The following is a 25003-nucleotide window of genomic DNA, read 5'->3' on the forward strand; positions in this document are numbered from 1 at the left end:
TATCTGCATATATTAAGTCCAGAAATTCCTTTAAAATATTTACTTTTATTGTTGTATTTTTATGCAATAACAGGTCATAAGATATAAATCAATTTCAATTTCCTTTGTTCATGTACTGTTACCTGGCAAACATTTGTTTACTCGAATTCTGCCGAATACCCACAAGGAAAAAAGAATACTACATTTATTCAGTTTAATTTCTATCTGCATATATTAAGTCCAGAAATTCCTTTAAAATATTTACTTTTATTGTTGTATTTTTATGCAATAACAGGTCATAAGATATAAATCAATTTCAATTTCCTTTGTTCATGTACTGTTACCTGGCAAACATTTGTTTACTCGAATTCTAGTAGTTGTGCCTCCTCTTTAAGAGCTTCATATTATTCCACTGTACCATGTGACGTCAAGGTGACACAGCCAATAGGAAAGAGTCCAGGGTGCAGATCAGAGAGAACAGGTAGCAACCCAGGTGCTCCAGCTGCCCAAGATGTGGAGGCCTTTGGAGAAAGACAAAACAGCAGCATGGCAATCAGCCCCAGAAAAGGACTGGAGTCCATTGGATTTTAGGCTCCGGCCTGAGAAATAAAGATCCATCATCACGATTTTAGTGGGAACTTCGTGGACTGTTGATAGGACAAGCCTCTTTGGCGTTTTCTCTTTTGAAGTGGCTCGCCCCACCCACTTCTCTCTCACATTCTTCTTTCCCATGGACTTGGAGGATCACTGTTCCTGAGTCATCATTCCTTTGCGTCTTATGTAGATCCCGCGCCCTCTCACACTGCTGCTTTTATTTAAATAGCAATTTCATTTACTTTGGGGTTTGCTCTGGGGAGGGTTAGGCAGTCAGAGCCCGGAAACCAGGTTTTTCAGAGTGGAAATCAGCCTTGACAGCTCCCGCAAGATCGTGAAACTCAGAGCAGATGCTGAGCTGCCAGCCTGTGTTTTGAAGTTATCTGATTAGAGCTTCTTGATTAAAACGGAAACTATTTGAGAAGTCACCAGGAGTCTTTTCTTATGGTAATTCAGCCTCTAACTGCTGCACACAGCTTTGCACAGTTATCTTCCTTCAAAACTGCACACTAGCCGTCTTCTTCTCTCCGCTAAGCTATGAATGACCACAGCAGAATATTTCGCATCTTCGGCTCCATTTGCGCCTTGACTGTGATGCTTCCGTTTTCATTGTAACCGCAGGAGTAGAAAACAGAATGAAAGGGCAGCCCCTTAGGAAGCCTGACCTAGTCCCTCCCTCCTTGCTCCAGCCCCCTTCCTTCCTCTCAGCTTCTTAACTCAATATAGAATTGTTTTCTTCACAGTATCTGATGTACATATTCTTAGATTTATAGCTATCTAACCATTACGGTTCTATTGCAAATGATTCTGTTATTTTAATTTCAATTTCCAATGGCTACAAATGCATACTTTTTTTGTTTTGTGACCTTTTTCTTGGTAGCTTTTTGTAATAGTTTGTGTGATACTTTCAAAGTAGAAAACTTAGGTTGCGTTTATTTTGTTTGGGGTTTTGTCCCAGTTTTGAGACAGGATTTTGCTGTGTAGCCCAGACTGGTTGAGATTTACAGTCTGTTCCTCAGTCTCCCCGGTGCTCAGTTACAGCCTGTGGTGCCACACCCAGTGACCAAGTAGGCAATATTTTTAGTAGTATTTTGAACAGCCTCTATGTAAATTATGATGGTGTTTACAAACACTGGCTTCTTGCCTCCCTGGCAATCTTTATGACTCTTTATCTTTTTTGAAAAATTTAGGAACTTCAATGATGCTTAATAGGAAATACTGAGAATAAATATCATCTTAACCCTGCCTTGGCTCTGTAACCATTAAGCATGAGATTAGCAGGATTTTTAATTGTTGTTGATTTCCTGAGACAGTCTCTCTCTCTCTTGAAACCAGATTTGCCTTGAAGTTGCTTTGTAGTCAACTCTGGCCTCCAACTCACATTCCTTCTGCCTCTGCCTCCCAAATGACGACATGATATACCTGTGTTGCCCTGCCCGAGTAGCAGGAGGTTCTTAGAGATTCTCTTTAGAAGGTGAATGAAGTTCACATCAATTAAGGGCTAGAGTTTGGTTCCCAGTACTCACACCAGGCAGCTCACAACCACCTATAACCCTAGCCCTAGGGGATCTGACATCCTCTTCTGATTTTCCACAGGCACCTGCATATACATGACAGATAGTCACACAGACATACATGCATATACATAAATAAAAATAAATGTAAAAAGAATTAATTGGTTTTGTTTTTGTTTGTTCTGTTTTTGTTTTTTGTTTGTTTGTTTGTGGTTTTTTTTTGGTCTTTTTGAGACAGAGTCTCCCTCTAGCCCCAGTTGGCCTGGAACTCACTATTGAGACCAGGATGGCCTTGAACTCACAGAGATCAACCTGCCTCTGCCTCCCTAGTGCTGGGATCAAAGGTGTGCACCACCACGCCCGGCTTTAATTGGTTATTTTTGTTGGAGACATTTGTAATGGAGGCAGATATTCTTTTATAATTTCCTTTTTATTTAGGCATTGTGAAATTATGTGTTCTTTAATTTTGATTCAAAGAAATTGAAATAATTATCCATTTTTCTTCTTTATGAGCATGAAACATTCTTTATGTCATTTATAATTTCACTACATAAAAAATTGATAGAGCAGAAACATATCAGCTTCTATGCACAAATCAAAGCCTTTAAAACAAAATATTAGTCTAAGATATATATATATGTACATACTTTTTAAGTTTTTATAATTTTATTAGAATTTTAAAGAAAAAGAAATCCTCAGGGCAGATGAGTTGGTAATCTTGGCAGCTGCCTTGAGGAGGTCAGACACGTGGCTGACTAGCAGCCATATGGCCGGGAGAAGGAAGCTTTAGAGAAAAAGTAAAGAAATGCAAGATGCTAGGGGCAGCCCAAAGCATATTTAGTAAGAAAGGCATGAAGAAGGAAAAGGGAAATTAGGTTCCCTGAAGAATTCAGGGAAGCGGGCAACTCACAGACTCCATGGCTGTAGCTGAGAAGTTCTGCCAGTTATATTTATTTTTATATCAGTAAAGTAAATCTAATTCTGAAGACTAATTTGTAAATGAGTAGGTTTCTTAATTCTTTATTATAGAAAGGAATTCTAAATTTAAATTCTTGATAAATATAAAACCTATAAATTTATATTTTAAAATATCATCAGATGTGATGAGACCCATGTATGCGGATCAGTAAATGGCATTTATGAACTACACTCTCCTATATATATGGAGAGTTAAACGAGAATATTTCCAGATGTGCTGTCTTGTTTGAAGTCACAGTGATGACATAGAGACTAGGCTTAGATAATACCTTCTAAACTGTACAAGACTTACTAGATTTGGATTCATTGGGATTCAAGTACAAATATATGGTGTGTGTGTGTGTGTACGTATATATGCAGCCTGAGTGTGTGGAAGTAGGAGGCATGATTTCTTTGGTGTCATGTGATATCTGTTGTCTTGATTCATTTGATCTATACTCAAAATTGATACATAGGGAGAGAGTATTTGGTAAAACAGATGGGTCTGTCCAGACACCAGCGCTGCGTCCAGACATCTCTGGGATCCCTGGGCTCTGCTATTCAGCACTATTTTCCCACCACCAGCTACACTCTGGTGTGCAACTCCCCCACTATGCATGAAAGTCAGTAGAAAGACATTCATGAATGAAAGTTCACAGAGTGCGTATGAGCTGCCTCCTAACCACTGTGGTTACAGGTAAAATGAGGCCTTTGTGTTGCCTGCTACTCTTTTTATATGCTGATAGAATATGTTTGGTTTTAGGTTTCCTCAGGAGCTAAACATGGGAAAGGTCAGCGCAGAAGTCATGTGGTCTCTTTTTGCTCTCGATATGAAATTTGCACTAGAGGGTGAGTACCAGCATCTGTACGCGCTAGACATGCACTGTAAGTGTAATTAGCACATTGAAACACGGATAATTGTGTTTGACCTAGTTGTAAAACATATTCCAACATGGCAGAAGATGAAGCTCTCAAAGTGTTTAAACGTTCTAAAGGGGGCTGGAGAGATGATGGCTCAGTGGCTCTTGCAGAGGACCTGGGTTCAGTTCCCACACCCATCTGTAACTCCAGTTCCAGGGATCCAATGCCCTATTCTGGCCTCCAAGGGCATTGCACACATGGGTGCAATTAGATACATGCAAGTAAAATGATCACATACATAAAATAAATAAACCTTTTTTAAGTTCCAAAGGAGAATACATTTCTACCTGTAGGTAAAGTTGCAGTATCAGAATGTATGTACTACCTGAATGTTGTCATTGTTGAAGCAGGAGAGCTCTGGGGGTGAGGGGTCATCTACCAGAGCAGACCATGTTTGAGGGAGGATGAACAGTATTGTTCCAGATGTTTGCCTCCACGGACTTGGGAAATAGCAAATTCTGACCAACACCCACACAAGGTCTATAGGAAATGTCTTCACCAGGAACTCCATTCCCACCCATTCCTAATTAGAGTGTAGAGCCAGAGGAACCATAAACTAGGCTGCTGTCCTGGAACACACAGCTGAGTGGGGACATTTCTGCAGACTTACTCAGTAAGTAATTATCATTGCCCTCAGTGTGTGGGATACCAGAGTAAGGTGCCCCCCTCCAAGACTGGAATAGAACAACCAGCATCGCTACAGGTACAGTTTCAATATAAAGTGCTGAGAGCTGGGGAAGATGCTCTAAAATCAGCATTGAGGCAGAGAGACAAGAAAACTTGCAAGGTATTTGTAATGAAAGGTTTTCTTGACAAAGACTTGAACAAGAAAGACTAAGAAAAGATCTCCTGGTAAAGGATAGAGGAGAAATAGAGTGAACACGGGTGTATTTGAGAAAAGAAAATTCAGCTCATAGTAAAAAGTGAGTTTGGAGAGGCTGGTAAGGATGAGTTTATAAGGCAGGTGGAGAGGCCTGTGGGGATGAGTTTATAGGGCAGGCAGAGAGGCCGATGGGGATGAGTTTATAGAGTAGGCGAAGAGGCCAGTGGGGATGAGTTTGTAGGGCAGGTAGAGAGGCTGGTGGGGATGTTTACAAGGCAGGTAAAAAGGCTGATGGGGATGTTTACAGGGCAGGTGGATAAACTAATCAGATGGTTACAGGCCAGGTGGAGTATGGTGGGATGTTTATAGGCCAGGTGGGCCACAGGAAGAAACTTGACTGTGCTAAGTGAAATGGCAAAGCCTTGTCTTATCCATGTGTGCACCTCAGAAAAGTGTTTTGTGGTTTGTAAGATGGACCTGTAGGATCAGCACACAGCCCGTGGTCACTGTGCTGCTGCGCCTCAGCTTTGCTGAAACATAAGCTTGAGTCGGTCAGAAGGAGGACACACAGGCACTTTCCTTATTTGACAAACCTGATACACAGTAGTTTATAAATTGGTATCTGGTAAAGTCAGCATCTGCCACCTACAACTAGAGAGATTTATCTAATCTTTAAAATCACACCTGCACAGCTCACAGATACAGACTCCTCACTATAAACCAGGAGTTCCTTCAGCAGCATGTGGCTGACCCAGCTTTCCCCCTTCTCTAGTCATATCCTTTATATCACCCTGATTTAACTGACTCTCAGGGATCCAAAAGCACTCTTAAAAATTGGAGAGCAACCACCAGTCCACCAAGCCGCTGAGATGCACCAGGCAGGACCTATCCCTGAGGCCTCTTCCACACACACTTGAGCTCCCTTCCAATGCTACCGAATTGGAAGTAGAATGTTCAGTCTCCTCTATCAGCACCTGCCTCTTCCACGGCAGCTCTTGGCGGAGCATTCATCCAGTGATCCAAGCCCACTGAGCAGTGTGGGCATTGACTTCCTGTGGACTTCACCACATGGGTACCACACGGGCATCAAGGCGGCCCGCCTACCTGGCTTCTGGTCCCACCAGCCTTCTCACACAGTGTTTAAGCTTCTTCTAATGTTACACCCTCAGAAAAGACTTCCCATGACACAGTAGCCATAGTGATTTAGGAGCAATTTATTTTAATCCTCTGCATAACAACTAATGATTCTCTCCATGCACTTATCTGTCCATGCATTCATGTCTGTTCTTTTGGTTATTCACTATGTATTTTCCTCACCACAATATAAACATATGATCTTTGCTGACAATATATGTATGTGATCTAGAATGATCAATAGAAAATAGAACATTCAATAAATAAGACTTGAGGAGGCTACCCTCAAGCAGTAGAAATGACCTTGACAATGTCCATCTCTGCTCTTGGGACCAGGGAGTGGGCAAGGTGACTCTGTCCCACACTCCAGGGAAATGTGATGATTAATTCAGAGCCATTCCAAGATGCCCTTGCCTCCTGGTGTGTCTCCATCTTTGCTTACAGAGAAACTACTGAAATAGTTTTTGTTCTTGTTCTAGTTAGCCTTAATTGTCAACTCAACACAGCCTAGTGGTATCTGACAGGAGAAGCCTTGAAGGATTTCCTAGATCAGATTGACCTGTGGGCATGTCTGTGGGGGATTGTCTTGATTGCTGATTGATGTGGGAGGGCCAAGCACTCACAGTGTTGGTGGTACCATCCTATGTAGGTCATCCTGGCCTATTAAAAAATAATAAAGCTAGCTGAGCATGAGCCCGTGAGGAAAGTAGGGAGAAGCCTTCCTCCATGGTCCCTTCCCTGACATCCCTCAATGATGGACTGTGCCCTGGAAGTGAAAGGCAATAAAACCTTCAGTTGCTTTTGGTCATGGTATTTGTCATAGCATCAGAAAAGAAGTGAGAACAGTTATCCTTACTTACAAAGAAGCATCCGTTTTAGACAAGCACATTTAACATATATGCTAAAAATATAAAGCTTAATGTTTTAATATATTTAAAGCAGTGAAGTTAGAAATGCTATAAGTAAAGCTTCTTTGGCTTTGGATCGGAAAGTTACTAATTATTGGTTCATGATTTCATGCTCAGTACAAAATCAGTAACCCCAAATGCTGAGATTTTCTCATCAAAACCAAGCCCGAGATGAAGCAGTAATTAATATTTCATAGGTTCCTTAGCCTTTGAGAATAAGAATCTTCTGAGTAAAAAATTCTATTTACTTCACATATTAAAATTTTTATTGATATATAATTCAGGTATTTAAGCATATAGTTCAATAGTTAATGCCTTTGTACATTTGTAAATATTTTCTGGAAGTTATACATAGCAAAGTAGGGGAATAGCATGTATTATAATCCATGGCTTATGCATCTTCTATAACGGGACAGGGCTTTTCATTGTACCAGGATTGGATTTATCATCTTGTATTCACCAAACTTTAATAGAAATTTGTGTGTGTTGTTCATTTGAGACAAATAGGGCCATCCTGTAGCCAGAGCTCTTTACCATATTGCAACTGAGCATATGTAGAATTGCAGACTTAGAGACAATAAAAAATTTGAGAGTCTGGGCACACAGTGAAGAAAGGTTAATGACTTACTAGTTTATAAGTTTGAGCAATTACCATACACCCTCTCCTAGAAAATAGTGGTAATACCTTACAGGTTGTTTATAAAATAAAATTATTCTTTTACTTATTTATTTTTAATTTGTGTATATATGCCATGTGTGATGCATGTGCAGGTACCCATGAACACTGGAAGAGGGTGTCAGATCCCCTGGATCTGGAGTTACAGGTAGTTGTGAGCTGCCCAACATGGGTGCTGAGAACTGAACCTGGGTGCTCTGGAAGAGCAGGGGGTGGTCTTAACTGCCGAGCCATCTCTCCAGCCTTAAAATTATTCTTTAATACACCTTGCAAATTCTGAAGTACAGTGATACCTTATAGAGAATGCTTCAGTAACTGCATGAGGGATGAAGACCCCTCAGATCCTCAGAGCTCTTCCTTTAGGGGATGGTCACAGTTACCTTCTAAAATAAATGTTACAAACACACAACGGTTTGGTCACTGTCTCTTCCCTTTTTCCACTTCAATCTTGTGTCTTCAAGAACTTTCTATTTTGCATGTGGCAAAATAAGGACTGAGGGCATCTCAGAAACTGAAGGGTTTATACTTCAAGCCATTCCTCTGCAGGGTCTTTGCATGTTGATAGTAATGTTCTTACTCTGCCTATATGCCTCATAGAACACTGTTAAAATTAATTGACTGTGGAACACTGCTTCAAGCCACTGACCTAGAAAGATTGTGTTGTTCTTACATAATTTGCCTTGTGATTAAAGTATCTGAGTATGACTGGGGAGCCAGGTCAACTGAACAGGGCTGGTTAGGGCTTACGGACTGGCTGCTTTTTGAAGCAGCTTTTAGTTTTGCTTCATGAACTCATAAGCTGCTAATTAAAAAGGAAAGCAACTTTGTCCCCAACTTTGCTCAACCTATAAGAGCCAATGTTTTGAGTCTTTGTGTTTGACATAAATCACCTTCCAAATTTAATAAACAATAATCAAGTCCATTTCTGTGGACATAAAACTTGTTGAATGAAGGCATGTGTTAGTCAGACTTTCCATTGCTCTGACAAAATATTTCACTTCCATCAGCATGAGGGAAGAATGATTTATTTTGGCTCATGGTTTCAGAGTGGTTGTGGAGGGAAACTGCAGGAAAGCAGATCACTCACATCATGGGGGTCAGGAAGCAGAGAGAGAGAAGGTGGGGCTAGCTGGCTTTCTCCTTACCTTTCATCTATCACCCCTCATCACCAGCTTTTGGGGATGGTTTAAACCAGATTCAGGGTGGAGTGGGTCTTGCCCACTTCCCTCATCCTCTTGGGAAAAGCCCTCACAAATACAACCAGAGGAGTGCATCCCTAACTGGCACATTTGGTCCAATTCAATCAACCAAGGCTGTCACAAACCGTAATCATCTTCTGTATGTGAAAGAAATCATGTACTTAGTGTGAGAAAAGGGACCACTGCAAGAAAAACATGTTCAGAAATGATGTCTTATTTTATGTTGAAATGGAGTTTACTCTTGAGTATTTCCACAGGCTTTCTTCTGGCAGGCAAATAAATGGTTTTACAGTAATTAGGCCAATTTTGACTTAAGGCTCTACTACTTTTCCTTTACTTCAAAGCTATAGTTTGGGGCAACTTATTAGACTTACCAGTTTCCACATCTGACTGAAATGTTACTGCTAACATGTTGAGAGGAGAGGGGCAGACAGCCATGGGAGTGAGGCAGGGTTTCGGGGCAGGTAATAAATGCTACAAATAACTAGCTATCTATAACCTCAATGACTATGACTTAATAAACAAAAACTTGATGATGATTCATAAAGTCTCTCATCCAACTGTCTTGATGTTTATAAGCTACTGAAATGTTTAACTGGTTATTTCACTAATCGTGTGTTTGTCATCATCATATCAGATAAACCTTGGAGCCTGTGATTCTTAAACCTAGGTACTTCCAGTACAGTGTAACATAGATCTGTGTCTTCAAAGTTTTTCCTAAGAGCAAATTTCTCAAAGTCCCAATACAGGAGTAAGATATCAGTGGTCAGACACCAGGGATCAGATGTCAAAGCTCAGATGTTAGGAGTCAGAGGTCAGATGTCAGGACTCAGACATTAGGGGCCAGATGTCAGACATCAGATACTAGGGACCAGATGTTAGGGGTCAGATGTTAGGGATAGAATGATAGGGGTCAGGTGTTAGGGATCAGGTGTTAGGGTGGTCCCCATGATTCAGGAAGTTCCTAATTTTAACAATTATTTGAGAATGTTTAGTATATCCTTAAAACACTGGTTGTTAAACAAATTTATAGCTAAACTTCAACTCATATTAGAAACTTCATCCATAGTTGAGAGTGAGCAGGAGGAGGGACAGATGTCTGGTATTTCTGCCAAATTTGCCACATTCTCAGATAAATTCCTGAATCAAAACTAGAGGCTGGGGAGCTGGAGAGATGGTTCAGTTGTTAAGAGCACTGGCTGCTCTTGCAGAGGACATGGGTTCGATTCCCAGCACCCAGTTGGCAGCTAACACCATGATTCCAGTTCCAGGAGATTTGACACTCTCTTTTGGCCTATGTGGGCATCTACAACACGGGTGCACTTACATACATGCAGACAAAACATTTGTACACATAAAATACATTAAATAAATAAAGATTTTAAAAAACTAGAAACTGAGGATGTAACCCAGTGGTAGAACACTTGCCTAATATACCAGGGCCGTGGGTCTGATCCTCGGCACTGCACAGAGAGGTGGGAGAAAGCCAATGAAATTAAACCAATTTCTTTTTTGAGTCAGGGTTTCCCTGTAGCCCTAGTTGGCCTAAAACTCACTATGTAGACCAGGCTGACCTAGATTTCACAGAGACCTGCCTACCTTTGCCTCCCCCATGCTGGGATTAAAGGCATGTGCCACCATACCAGGCTTTAAATCAATTTTTAAAAATTACTATTTTACTAGTTATCCTAGGCACAGATGGAATTAATTATAATGCACAAAACACACTCATCTTTCACCTGGCATTCATGCCCTTGAGCAAGGCTGTTTAACTTTAGTGTGTAAAGGACTCACTAGGGAATCTCATTAAAAGGCAGTTTCTAAGGGAATAGGACCTGGGCTTTCAAGGGCTGATAATTTTCACTTCTAACACTATGAGGTGAGGGTTAGGTAACTGTTGGTGCAGAGTAGCAGTGATCTCTAATGGTGTAGTTAAAAGAATTCAGTTTTAGTGGTTGTGTCTTAACCACCAGCAGCTATTACTTTTACTTAGGTACCCTGTTGGACCTCACCAGTTGATGAGGATTCTCACACAGGTCTTTTAAGGCATCTTGGCTTCCTGACATGCACAGCTGTTCCCGTTAATGATGTAGGCACAGCTTCCAAGCACAGTGTTCTTTCTACCTCTGAACATCTGCGTAGTCACAGCTAGGTTGACTTTGGGGAGGGCGTTGGCACCCTTCTCTCAAAACATTGTTATCACCAGGCATGGTGGCATATACCTTTAATTCCAGCACTTAGGAGGCAGAGGCGGGTGGATCTCTGTGAGTTCCAGGCCAACCTGGTCTACATAGACATTTCCAGGTCAGCCAGGCAATAGAGTGAGACCTCATCACAAAAGGGAAAAAAAAAGTTTATATATATATATATATATATATATATATGGTATATTGTTTGCTCTTGGCCTTGTGACCACAAAGATAATGAAGTCAGAAAGGCATGGTCTGTCCCTTGTTGTCTTACAGACCACCTGAGAAAGAGCTGACACATGGTCCCAGGAGTGCTCTAGCTTCACCTCTAGAATTTTCATATTCACCATCTCTCTGCTTAACCTCAGAGCTGTCTACTTCATGCTAATAATTTCATAGCTACCATTGCTCTGGGCTACCTGCTGATCCTTGGGGTCACCATCACTTTCTGATCCATCACAATATATTTTACAGAACATATGGTAAAACTCAACTTTCAGGATTTAAAACCATATTGCAACCTTCAAACATATCAAGAAAATCCAGCTGTCAGGTTATACATTCTAAAAACTAAAAGTATCCATTAAATCTCCTGTTCAAGCCTAGAGAGATAGCTCAGTGGTTAAGTGTGATCACTGTTCTTGTAGAGATACAATTTCAGTTTCTAGCACCCATGCTGGGTGGCTCACAGCTACCTGTAACTCCAGCTCCAGGGAATCTGATGCGCTCTTCTGGCCCCTGTATGCACTCATATTCACACCACACACACACACACACACACACACACACACACACACACACACCCACTCATAAATAAAAATTTAACATCTTTATTTTCTTTTAAATTCCCTGTTTCATTTAATGGCAAAATAGGAATCTGTAAGTGTATATGTTGAGACCCAAGGAGATTATCTCCAGCTCTTCCCTAATTTTGATTTTTCTTCACACTTGCTCCGTCCTGCTCTAACGCCCCCACCCCACTTCAGCACTTAGCAAACTCAGGGCCCTCCAGGCTAACACATTTAGGACATTGTGCCATCCCTTTCAAAAGAGCTGAGTCAGAATAAGGAAGGAAAACTATCAGTTACAGCTGAGTGGTAAATAAACCCAGCCTACACTGGTAAGCTGCAAGTGGCTACAGGGGAATAAACAGAAGACAACAAAATGGAAACGGCAATCAACACTTTCTCTCTGCCTCTTGCCTCCTAACAGTGGTTTTCAGAAATTCAAGATTGCTTTCATCCTTGCTTTCAAGGAAAGTGTCAGGGTTAATTCAATTGACCTAAACTGGGAAACACAGAGCCTCCTTCACACTTACAGTAAAAGCATTTCATGGTATCCTCCCCTGGAAGTCCCCTTTCATCCCTCCTGCCTCCCCATCCTCCTGTAATTGAGTCAAAACTACTTGTTTTATGCTTCTAGAGTAGACAGGGAGGGTAAGCAATGTGTGTGATTCATCTAGAGCCTGCTGATGGAGACATTTGGCCTCCAGATAACAGGAAGGCAAACAGGTGTCCAGGAGGAATTTCTGTGATGTTGCCATCCATCTAAGCTTTCACTTTCCACCCGGGCACCTTATTATCTATTTTTGTAAAAGATAATTAAAATAGTTTGACCTGCATGATATACCACGTTCCTTTGATAGACATCAGTGTAACTCACTTTCTATGGGTCCGATTCAAAAATAATTAAACAGCAAAGGCAAGACTAAGCTAACATCTCAGACTATGTGTCTCTTTCACCTACAGTACCAGGAACTGCATTTGTGAAACACCCCGTATGTTCTGAAATTAAGTTCAGTGGCTTATAAACCTGTTTTCCATACTGGTGAGCCTTAGCAGAATCTCAGGTAAATAAAAGAGCCTCCAGAAGCCCAGTGACCTTTCCATTAGAACCAGGAAGCCCTGCATTGCCTATTCATATATTTTTCATTGCTATGTGATCAGTACATAAATCGTTCATAAAGGGCTTTGATGGACTTTCCCTCTCTGCCTGTCAAGCTTTAACAGGAAAATGCTAGTTACATCTTGCAGATTCTGTGTTAATTTGGTTTTGAAATAGAGAGCTGTAGACACCAATAATACAGGGTTCTGTGTACTTTTTTTAGTTTGGTCATCTGAGCTCCTCAGAAACACTGAGATTCCTGGAGTTTTCCATTTGAGATGTTATTAGAATTTAAATCTCATGTTAATCAGACTCCATGAGGTCACGAGCAGAAATGTCCTCTGTGGAGCTGCACAAGAGCCACCACATCCTTCTTTCTTTTACGTGTAAAGCTTTGGGAGACTCAAGGTGAGGGCTGGGCTCTCTTTTCTGCCCTGCATACAGCTGGCCCACTTTACTAACTGACCAGTTTACTAGCAGTGATAGTTTAACTTCAACGTCAACTTGATGGGATGTGAAAAAACACATCTATGGGTGTGCCGTGTTTCTAGGAAGGTTTAGCTGAGGAGGGATGACTTGCTCTGGGTGTGGACCAAATAGAACAAATAGGAGAAAGTGAGCTGAGGACCAGCGCTCCCTCTCTCTGCTGTCTGCCCGTGGGCTCAACGTGACCAGCTGCCTTGTTTTCCTGCCACAATGATTGCCCTGTCACGGTAGAATGCATCACTCCTCAAACCATAAGCCAAGATAAGCCCTTCCTTCCTTAAGTTGCCTTTGTCTGGTGTTTTGTCACAGCAGCAAGCAAAGTAACTGACATGCTAGCTTATCATCTTAGTGATCTTACAGTGTCAGAAAAGGATAAACTGAACAGATCCCTAGCACAGCACCAAAACAGCAAGAGAGACGGTCATAGCTCAGAGCTCATGATGTAACTCAGGCTGTCTCTGTCCCTTCTGTAGGATGGAACTTCTGGGTGGGGTCTCTTAGGAGTTACAGTCAAGATCTCATCTAGGACTGAACTCCTTACACGTTCAACTAGCTAGAGGATGCCCTCAGTGGTCAACCCGCAAGGCCGTGGCCGGCTCCTGGATTCTCAGCGTGGACTTCGCACACACTGCTTGTCAGTTCTCAAACCATGGCAACTTGTATCTCCCAACATGGGCAGTGAAGAGGAAGGGCTGAAGCCCTCCTTCCAGATTCTTATCCACTAACTCCCATTCTTTATAAAATGGAAGCTGAGACTTTAAAGGCAGTGTCATAACAGTATTGCTGTTTAGATGTTTCTTTATTTCTATTTGCCTAAGGAGATAAATGTCCAGCAACTTTAGAAGTAAGTTTCAGAAAGTGAGAGAGTAATGTGTTTCTGAATAAAAGTAACAGATAGGATTTAGATATTAAAATTGAATTTTAATGGCACCAGATCTTTTATTGTTAGAAATGCATATGATACACCGTAGTGTACACTTGTCGTTAAAACATTTTATTACCAAAATAACGTGGAAAATTGAGAGTTTATAAATATAGGAACAAGTATAAGATTTGCTATCAGTTCATTTGCTAAAGCACACTTTGCACAGAATAGTCTGGAACATAAGACACGGAAGCCTCAGATTTAATAGTTGCTGTTTTAGAAACAAGGAGAAATCTACTGTGTTCATCCTTGTGTCCCACTAAATTTACTTCCCTTTTCCCTTCTTGGGAGGCCCTGTGCACGCTCCCTCCCGCGGCTTCAAGGCTCACAGACTAACATAAGACATTTTTAGTCTGGGTTTCCTTTATGAAAGGGAGTGACAGGGTGATTTACAAAGAAACCCAGGCATTCCGAGTTCCATCACTTCCGCGCTCCTCCCACAGTCTCCAACAGCTTTCACCCAGCCCCGTGGGCCAGCGGTCTCACCCCAGGCCTGTAAATGCCCCATCTCGGGACACCCTTGTCATCTGCCATGACAGATCCCATTCCATTTTCCTGCCACCCTCATGCTGGCAGGCAGGTAGGATCCACCCTTCTTCCCAGGGTGCCCTGTGCTCTCCATTGTTCATGCTCTTCTGGGGAATAAGTCATTTCCGGGCTACAATCATCCTCTTTCAAGCTGTGATTTATTAACTTTTATGTAACAAATTTAGGATGATGAAGCATTGTTTCATCTAGCTTTTCTACTTTTCACATTGTGTGTCTTAAGTATACTGTGTCCCGCCCCACTCTGTTGTGATAAAATACCTGGACAGAAAACAACTTAGGAGTGAAATAATTATGAGCTTATAACTTCAGGTTTCAGTTCATCACTGTGGGGAAGTCACAGGTCGGAGCTTGAGGACAGTTGTCACACCTGCAGTTAGAAGAACGAACACATGCATGCCAGTTTGCTCCCTTGCTTGTGCTCAGTAGTATCTTTCCACTCAGGCACCCCTCGGATGGTTCCCAACCATTTACCGAGCAAAGCGTGCCACCCATATTCAGCATGGGACTTCCCACCTCAGTTAACCCAGTTAAGAAAGATTCCCCACCACATGGCCACAGACCAACCTGATCTAGACAGTCCATCACCAAGACTCTCTTCGGAGGTGACTCCAGGTTGTATCAAGTTGACAATGAAGACTGACCATCACACTTCACTAACAACTTGATAACTAATCCAAAATGGCATCAACTTCAAACTTTTTGATAATTTGTGTTAAAATTAAATAATTATAAAAATTTTATTATTAACCTTCGCTGTCTTTTTCATATTGAGTGCCAACTTTCACTTATGAGTTTAGACATAGTTAATGTGCTAATTTCTTGTACTCATTAGATTATTAAGCTCCCCAACATTTTATGAAGTAATTCAGTATTAAACAGTACTAACAGAAATTAAGGTGCCCAGAAGTTACTTGTCTTGTCAAATCATATTTCCTATACCAGTTCAAAAGTTTGAAAAGTATTTTGCTTAAATTTCACCAACAGAATAAAACCAGTTGTGTAGGAATTTAAGTACCATTTTCTTTCCATTACATGGACAATGGACTCTGTAAGGTCAGTGACTGTGCTCAATAGGAGCTGGATAATGCCAGGAAGTGGAATGAGCCTGCTAGTGATGGGGATCGTTCATTCATCTATTATACTGAGAGAAGGTGGCATTTGGTGACTGAGGGAACAGGTGGTGTGTGAGTTTGGACGGACCTTGCCTACTCAATGAGCCAACTCTTCCTGTGGGTACTTTTGGATATCATGAACCACATCCCAAGTTATCCTTGGAGAAGCACTAGGCAGAAAAACACCATGCCAGGAGGTACTGTTTAGTGTTTTGTTTCCCATTGCCTTTGCAAAATAATTAGGTAACTCGCTACTCAGGGAGGAATATTACTGACAGTGTACTGAATTTGGGGTTTTATTTTGGTGAATATTTGGTTTTGTTAAATCTCTTCTAAAGATTTATTTTATGGTTTTAATTATGTAAATGCTATATGTACATAAGTGTGGGTACCCAGGGAAGCTAGAAGCATCTGATCCTCCTGGAGCCATATGTACAGACAGTTGAGAGCTGTCAGACATGGATGCTGAGAACCAAACCCTAACCCTCTGCAAGACCACCAAGTACTCTTAACCACTGACTCATCTTTCCATTTCTGAAGTTTGTTAAATTTTATGTTCAAGACAAATAACATATAACGTGATTCTATTTGCATTTGTGACATAGGCAGATTTCTTGGAATGCTTAAGATGTTATTATTTTTACTGTTGTGTGTATATATGATGTGTATCTGTGAATGTGGGTTGAGTTCATGCCCTGTGCACATGTGGAAGTTGGAGGGTAACTTTCAGGAGTCAGTTCTTGTCTACCTTTAAGTAGGTTTCAGGGATGGAGTGCAGGTCATCAGGCTCATATATCTAGTGTTTTTACCTACTGAACCATCTCATTGCCCACTGCAACTGAATATCCTAGATCTTCTTGGCTGTGTGGCCACCATATTGGGGAACCACCCCTGACAGCTTTGCTTCTCTAATCACAAGCCTATTTTCCTGCCTGGACCCAACACGTTTCCTCTGTCCTCATAAGAACTCTCCTATTGTATTCCCTTTCTGTAATGACTATTTAGAATGTCTAACTCAGTATCTCAGATATTGTGTCACATCCTGTCAGTATATTAAAATACATATCCATCTGGCTTTATTGGTTGTAAACTCCAAATTTGTATGAAATGGTTTTCTTTACAATTATTATAAAAAGCACATTCTATGAAACAGATTCATTTATAGCAACATAGGTATTACAATCAATGTAACATGCACTGAATATCAATGAGGAAGCAATTTTTAATAAGGTCAATTTTAACCATTTAGTTATTTTATATTTATATGTATGTACGCACATGAATTTATGTACACTATATGCTTGCAGGTGCCCATGGAGGCTAGAAAGGATGTCAGATCCCTTGGAACTGGAGTTGCAGACATGAGCCACCATAACATGGGTGCTGGAAACTGAACTTAGGTCCTCTGAAGGAGCAGCAAGTGCTCTTAACCATAGAGCCATCTCTCCAGTCCTGAAGACTCAATTTTAAATTTTGTGAATTATTTTCTTTGGTACAATAGAATTCTCTGGAATTCAGAATATCCTGATGATATAGTAACTATATATTTTGAATTGAAAAGTGAGAAAGAATAGAAACCACCTTAGAGAATTCAGAACACATGGCTTCTATAGCTAAAATACTACTATGGATCAGTCATTCGGGAAGATATACATTTAAACATCTAATTTGAAACTATTTTTAAGATGTCAGTTGGGGGCTAAAGAGATGACTCAGCAGTTCAGAGCACTGGCTACTCTTGCAGAGGACCAAGGGTTAGTTCCCAGAACCCACATGGTGGCTAAAACCCTCTGTAACTCCATTCCAGGTGATCTGATGCCTTCTTCTGACTTCTGCAGGCATTGTACAACATGGGTGCACATACATACATGCAGGTAATATACTCGTACACATACAATGAATAAATAAATAATAATAAAGAAAATAAACTATTACAAAAAAGATGTCAGTTGAGTTGGAGACACGGCTCAGCAGTTGAGAGCACTTGCAACTCTTCCACAGGATCTGAGTTCAGTTCCCAGCATCCATGTTTGTTGGGTCACAACTGCCTGTAACTCCAGCTCTAGGGAATCCACTACCCTCTTGTGGACTCCAAGGGCAACTTCCACTCACATATGCAGAGGACCACACATAAACATAAATAAAATTAAGTAATTTTAAAAATATGTCAGTTAGACTCTAATTTGTGTTTCAATAGACTCTTAAGGCCCATAAAAGGTTCCCTATTAATTTGGCTGCTGTGATATGTATTTGGGACAAAAAAAGGTAGAAACTCTGACATTGGATAGTCTAGCCAGGAACCAGGTATTGGTCAAATATTCATTTATTTGGATAAACACAAGAAACTGCTATGCAAATATTGCCCAAGGAAGTGATGCTCTTAACTGAGATCTCAAGAAAAAGCAGCAGCCAACCAGATGGAAAGGGATGGGAAGAACAACTTTAATTTTAAAAATAAAAAGCAACAAACGTATGCAAAAATATTTGCCTTTCAATTACTAACTTTGAGTATTCAACACTGAACCTGTAAGTTCCTAGCCTGTGAAATCTGGAATTTACTTTTCTTTGCTGACTGCCTACAGTGAGATGATCTGTTTCATAAAGGTGTGATCTGTTTTACCCACTTGGTGTCTGATTACAAATCTATTTCTTTCCTCATTGTAAAATTGGCTTCTTCTTAGACAACTGCTCTTACTGGTCACCATTTAGCATCAACTATTTTTTGCACTGGCAAGTCCCCAGAAAGTTCCAGAAGAGGAAATGTGTGTCCATCTTTAGCTCTTTTATTGTGCTCATGATATTTTAGTCATAAAACAGTTTCCAGCTGGCAAGCCTGACATACATATTCAACAGCCTCCAAATATTGCTGTTGCCTTTATTATATGAGCTGGAAAAAAAAAAGCCCTTCACTCAACAGATGCTCTGAAATGTAAAAAACTTGTAATTCTCAAAACATTTTGTGTGTTGTCATAAAATCCAAGCCACATCTACAGTGAACTTGATTGCTCACATAACAGTCCTTGTGCTCCTCCCAACTATCTGCTTTGTTTATTTTCTGGGCTCACTGTGTAGGGTTTGGTCACTTCCCAGAAGTCAGGTCGCCAATGAAGTTTAATGGAAGCTTCTATAGGAAAAGCTATATTGGGGTTAGCTGCTGAACTAACCAGAGGGAAATAAGAAGCTAAATCAGTCTAGTTTCAAAGAAGAAAATGCTAATCATTTTAATGTTCACTTAGATTCATACAGGTAGTCAGAACCTGGCTGAGAATTGAGCCCTCTTCCTCGAACTTTGTCTGCTGTAGCTTTGGTTCTAGAATTGACCTTTGAACTCTACACTCGAAACAGTTTTGAGTAGTAAACTTAGAGGTCATTTCTTTTTGAGTATATGAGGAAAATAATATGTTATCTTATGTATTTGATTATCTAGAATATTAATTTCTTTAATTAGAAGGGATAGATATCTTCATAAGAGAAAAATAAGGGTAAGTTTCAGGTGATCACCAGTTTAGCCCCATTATAGATATTAGATGGGATCCCTGTTGACTCTACCAGGAAAAAATAATAATGTCACATTAGAATCCAGTCCATGTTGTCTTTTAAGGTGATATAACTCAACCAATTGTTGTAGACACACAGAACGTCTGAGCTCTGTAAAGTTTGTGTCTAAATCCATTCCTTGAATGTGTTTCCTCATGACTCTGGTTCTACTTAAGCATGAAGAGAAAGGAATGACAATATAAAAATGTTATCTATTTGCTTTTTCTAGAAAAACTGTCAGGTCTATAAATGAACTGAGATATAAATACTGAATTTTCCAATTTCTAAGACTTTGTACTCATCAACTGTAAGCATGCATATTTTTACAATATAGATTTAAAATGAGGTCAACTCTCTAGTCAACATAAGGGGCCCATTTTCTAAGATCCCGATTTGTAATACCAGAACTTTCTTCCTACCTCTATTCTAAAATAACAAGCAGAATATACTTTAATATTTATACTTTTCCCATAGAGGTACATATCCTGTACTTTTTTATATAGTACAATTTCTCAAACTCTTGAACTACTTATGATCAATGTCTGTGAGATGAAGCCATCCTTTCTATAGAGCTGATGGGGGCAGTATTTCTAGCTGCAACCAATACCATGAGAAATTATCCATTCTGCAAAGCCATTCCTGATGGTACTTCAGGACCTCTGGTGATCCTGGTGTCTGGGTTGGATCCCTGAGTCAGGCTGTGCCCTCCCCCTGCCCTCATCCCTGGGGAACAAAGTCAAATCTCTGTCCATTCTATCTTCCTTTCCCCCTACCTCTCACACCCACCTGTCACTGCCCAGGTTCAGGACAGACTGCCTCCCCACTGCCGCCTAAGACCTGTCCAAGTTCAAAGCATCCCTCTCACCAGGTGAAATTGCTCTCAGTACAAAGCACTTCACTAGAGCCCCATTCATGGTGAGACTAAGTCCAACATTGTTCAGATGGATAACTGGCTGACCTTTCATGAAAGAATGCTCAGTGTGAGTGTCGTTATTCTTCAAAGAGCAGGAAGACCCCAATGCCTTGGACGCTTGTCATCAGACATAAGTAATTCAAAGTCTGAAATAAAATTTATAAACTATAAACAAATTCTGTCCTTCAAGAAACAAGAAAACTGTTTCATAACTGACCATTTTAATATATTTATTTGTACTGCTCAATTATAGCAAGTAAAATTTCAAATTCTCTGGGATCCTCTCATCCTGCTATCTAGTCCCTCGTGTGCTTATAGAATTTTAAACAATGGCACTGCTGTCATTGGTGGGCTGAGGTATTGTTCCCACATTTTGAAACTTCCGACATTGTAAAAGTTACATAATAATCCACCAAATCCATAACCTTCAGTGTTTACTCTGCTTCCGATTTTGTATAATCAGGTTGTTAGCGTTCTGAAGTGCTATGGATAATGCTGCAACACAGGTGCTCTGGCATCTTGTTTTTCCCTCTTTTTGTTTATACCTTTGGGTGAATTACCAGGAGTGGAATGCCGAGTCAAAGAAGGTGAATGTAGTCTGCTGCTTGGGACGTATTGCCAAATTATTTCCCAATGTTTTCAGCTGTGTGCACTGCTACCAGCAATAGAAGGTGTTCCCACAGCACTCCACTGGCAGAATAGAACACCGTGATGATTTTAAATTTGCTCTTGTAATAGTTATAAAGCAGAATATTATGACTTAGACTTGAATTTATTTCATAACTAAAAAAATAAGCCTTTTTTCCCTGTGTGATGACCAAATTAATTTTTTCCTAGTCTCATTTTTGTTTCTGCACTTCAAATTTGGTTTCCAGTTCATTCAATACCCCTTTAAAGTTCAGTTATATGGAGCATTCATAAAATTTAGGTTCTTGTTTTTACAACATTTTCTATATAACTTTTCTCAAGGTATTTTTCATTGAAGCCACATTATTTTTGTTGCAGAGATTTATTACGTCATATAATCTGCCTGTATTTTGATTCATTTAGCTTAAGTGTTATCCAGAAAAACAATCAATTAGTCTGTAATTTGATTTGTGTATGTATTGTTTTAATTCTCTAATTCCTCTGGTCTTCTTTTTAGTATTGAAAATCCATTCAGGAGTCTAGAGAGATGGCACAGTGGGTAAGAACACTTGGGGCACAAAGCAGGAGGACTTGTGTTTGGATCCCCAGAGTCCACATAGAAAGCCAGCTGTGGTTGCCAGTCATACCTGTAAGCCCCAGGCTATGGGGGCGAAGACAGGAGGGTCACTGGGGTTTGCTGGGTCCCACCTAGCTCCAGGTTCAGTGAGTCACAAGGGAATAAGACAGAGCAATAGAGCAGGATGCCTGCCTTCTCCTCTGGCTCCTCATGCACAGAGGCACACACACAAATGTGCACGCACATTGCATATACCACACATATATACATACACAAATATGCCACACTCACACATATACATACACACCCAAAAAATCCATTCAGTAATGGGGAAAATATCATACTTGCTCATGATTATAGGAGTTTGGTAGATGGAGAAAAATAGCTAATGCAGAAGGAAAAGTAAGGAATTTCAACAGCCATGCCCTTCAGGAGAAACTGGATGAGACCCAGGGCACATGTAGCTGGCATGAGACTGTGGTGTGGGTGAGGCAGCCATTGCAAGGAGGTAGGGGCCTAAATCTAAGACTGCAGTGAATACTGGTACCTAATGAGGTAGAGAGAGAGGCAGGCATGAGTTGGTCAGTTAAATGAGGAGAGAAAGAGGGTTGCTGGATGTTTGAGTAAAGACAGTATCAGTGTGAAATATCCTGAGTGGAAGGCAGAGGTGTTGAGTGACATGCTGACATCACTGAGCACACAGAGGATGTTTTGGAGATCTGTGGCCATCCTTTAAGGTAGAACCAGCTGCATGGCCGTATTCTCTCCCAATCATGTGGAGACACTGGGATGTAGTCATAGAGCAGGTAAGGTGTGGGATTTACCTATTCCAGCTGTGCCTTTGCCATGTGTGTACCGCACACACAGGAAGATCGTCAAGGGTGTATGGAAAATACAGACTGCAAACTGCAATCATAGCTGCAACCTCTGAGCTAGATTGGGAGGAAGCAGTAGAAAATTCAATTCTCACTGGCTATGAGAGAGATGGAAATATCAGGGTGTCTTTAAGAGCCAGGGAGTCTTCCTTGGCTCTGTTGTGGTTAGTTCGCTTGAGAGGTTAGCGTCCTGAAAACTCAACAGCCACCAAACCCACCTCAAGTTAGTGGCTTCTTGGATTCTTGTCTTGCACATTCAAAGAATGAAATTCATGGATCGCTGAGGGTAAGTTTTAGAAAGAAGTATTTTGTTATACAGAGAGAGGAGGAAGGCAGAGCTCCTGTACAGCTGGAGGAGTCCCTGGAGTAGGGATAGCATGAAGCCTCACAGCCCTGGAATTAATCAGGCTTCAGCGGATGGAGGAAGGGAGGGGGAGATGAGCTGGTTGATCCAGTTTCCATTCCAGGTGTTTCGATCCCGCCAGGTTTCAGTTAAGCCCTCAGTGTGGTTTCCAGGAAAGGTTTTCTTTGAAAAGGAGGTAAAAAAGCAGGTATCTCCAGCCTCTGGCTGTGGCAGAACCAGAGACTTTTTGGCTTTGACACGTGGCATCTCTGGTCATTTCCTGCTTTTAGCCAAAAAAGAAACTGGTCACTTTTTATAGTCTTTTAAACTCTAAAACCACCTAGTTAATTTCTATCTCTGTTATCATCAAAATCCAAGTTTTAATTAGGAAGGAGATGCTTTCAAAGAGCAAAATGTTTGACATGGATAATTTGAAAGAATGCTTTCTTTGGTAGGGAGTTAATTCACAACAAAGAACTGCAAGAGAAGCCAGAAGGAGACGTGGAGGTCAGAGGCTGAGAGCCAAGGCAGCCCACAGACCATCTGCACAGTCGTTTTGTTTTGAGTAGTACGTTCACACACCCAGATACACAGAAATACACAAATGAAGATAGCAGATACGAGGGCCAGCAATGTGCTGCACAGGATAAATCGACACAGAATTTCCAGTAAGCTCCCATGCTAGAAGACTGCACTGTTGTATTTAGAAAGCACCTGCTTGTCCAGAACTTGTCAAGAAAAACAACATCTTGGAATTATGATTTTTTACAACATTTAATGCAGCTGAGTGAGCATCTTTTCCTCTATGGTCTTTTGTGTTTCTTATTCTGAGCTGTGCAGCATTCTCCTGCTAGTATGTTCTTTTTATTTTAATTTTTGAGAATTTTATGCATGAGTACTATATTTACATCATTTCCTGTCTTCCTTCTTCCCCCAGCTCCTCCTGTGCCCTCTCCAACTCCCTCTCAAATTCATGACCTCATCTTCTTTATTATTGCTACATATATATTCATAAATTATATATTTGCATGTATACACAACCTACTGAACCTATCTAGTGTTGCCCTTGTGTACATGTGTTTAGGACTGACCATTTGGGATTGGATAACCCTGGAGAAAACTGATTCCCCCTCACTGAGCAGCCACTGATTGATTGCCTGTGGCTCTTCAGCTAAGGCTCAGGAAAAAAAAAAACACACACACACGCACACACACAGAAAGGGGCAGGGGCAAAATGATTGTAAGAACCATGAACCAGGATGCTTGCTGCAAGATAATGCCTTCTAGACCTCACAGGGAAGATGCCCCCATGAAGTCTTCACAATGTGGTTTCATAAAGAAGACCTGCATAATGACACAATCAATTGACATGCCATCATAGACGGGAGAAATTTCATCTTTAAAAGTTAAAAAAAAAGATTTATTCCATTCATCTATTTTTTTATTTTTACTATTTGAGAATTTCATTCATACATATAACATGTTTTGATCAAATCTGCCCCCCCTCCCCCTCCCCTCCAAATCCTCCCTTTTCCTTCCCAAACACCCCCTCCCCAAATTCATGTGCTCTTTTTCAAATCCTCTGAGTCCATGTAGTACTATTTGTATGTGAATGGCATAGGGACTGTAGAAATCAGAAAATTAGTAAGGGGCCATGGGGCTGGATTTCAAGGGACGGGGATAGAACACAGCGGGTATGGAGGGGGGAAGGGAAGGGTAAAATGGAGTAGGGGATTAGAGGACAGGGATGAGGAGGACTATGGGAAGAGAGAACTCACTAAAGATCTTTGAAAAATCCATATGGAAACAGACCAGTAGAAACTCCCTGAAATACACAGTGTGTTCATCTCTTGTTTGTTATTTACATGAAATAGTCTTGGAATAGAAAAAACTTGCTCGAGCTATCATTTCTCTTGCGAGTAGTTTCCAGTTATCTTTATGTTGCTATTTTAGTGAAGTCTTAATATGTTTTTCTACTATTGAAAATAAACATTACAATTAATGTATTTACTAACTGATTATAAATGGAACATAAGCTTGCTAAGACTTCAGATTATTTATTAATTGTATATATTTTTTTCTTCTAAAACTGAAAATTCACTAAATCTGAAAGAAATATATTTTTGAAAATACATAGCTGCAGTCAGCACAAGGAATGCTTTAGGCCAAGGAATCGTTTAATCAAGTGTCAAAAACAACAGAAAGAAGAGGTTTATAATCCTAGTACAGACCACACATACTGGAAGTGTTACTACTGTCAGGTGAATTTGGATGGTCTGGC

The 25003-nt window shown here is 40.6% G+C and overlaps 1 protein-coding gene across 1 annotated transcript in view; it reads left to right on the top strand.

The window, feature by feature from the left end:
• The window catches only part of Unc13c (unc-13 homolog C), a 573981-nt gene that overhangs the window by 392371 nt on the left and 156607 nt on the right, over positions 1 to 25003 (top strand). Inside the window, exon 19 of the mRNA XM_008829781.3 lies at positions 3808 to 3893. Coding sequence (XP_008828003.1) covers positions 3808 to 3893 — 86 coding nt within the window. The remainder of the gene's footprint in view (positions 1 to 3807; positions 3894 to 25003) is intronic.

The sequence above is a fragment of the Nannospalax galili genome, unplaced genomic scaffold (genome assembly GCF_000622305.1).
Source record: "Nannospalax galili isolate Female #2095 unplaced genomic scaffold, S.galili_v1.0 scaffold213, whole genome shotgun sequence".
NCBI lineage: Eukaryota > Metazoa > Chordata > Mammalia > Rodentia > Spalacidae > Nannospalax > Nannospalax galili.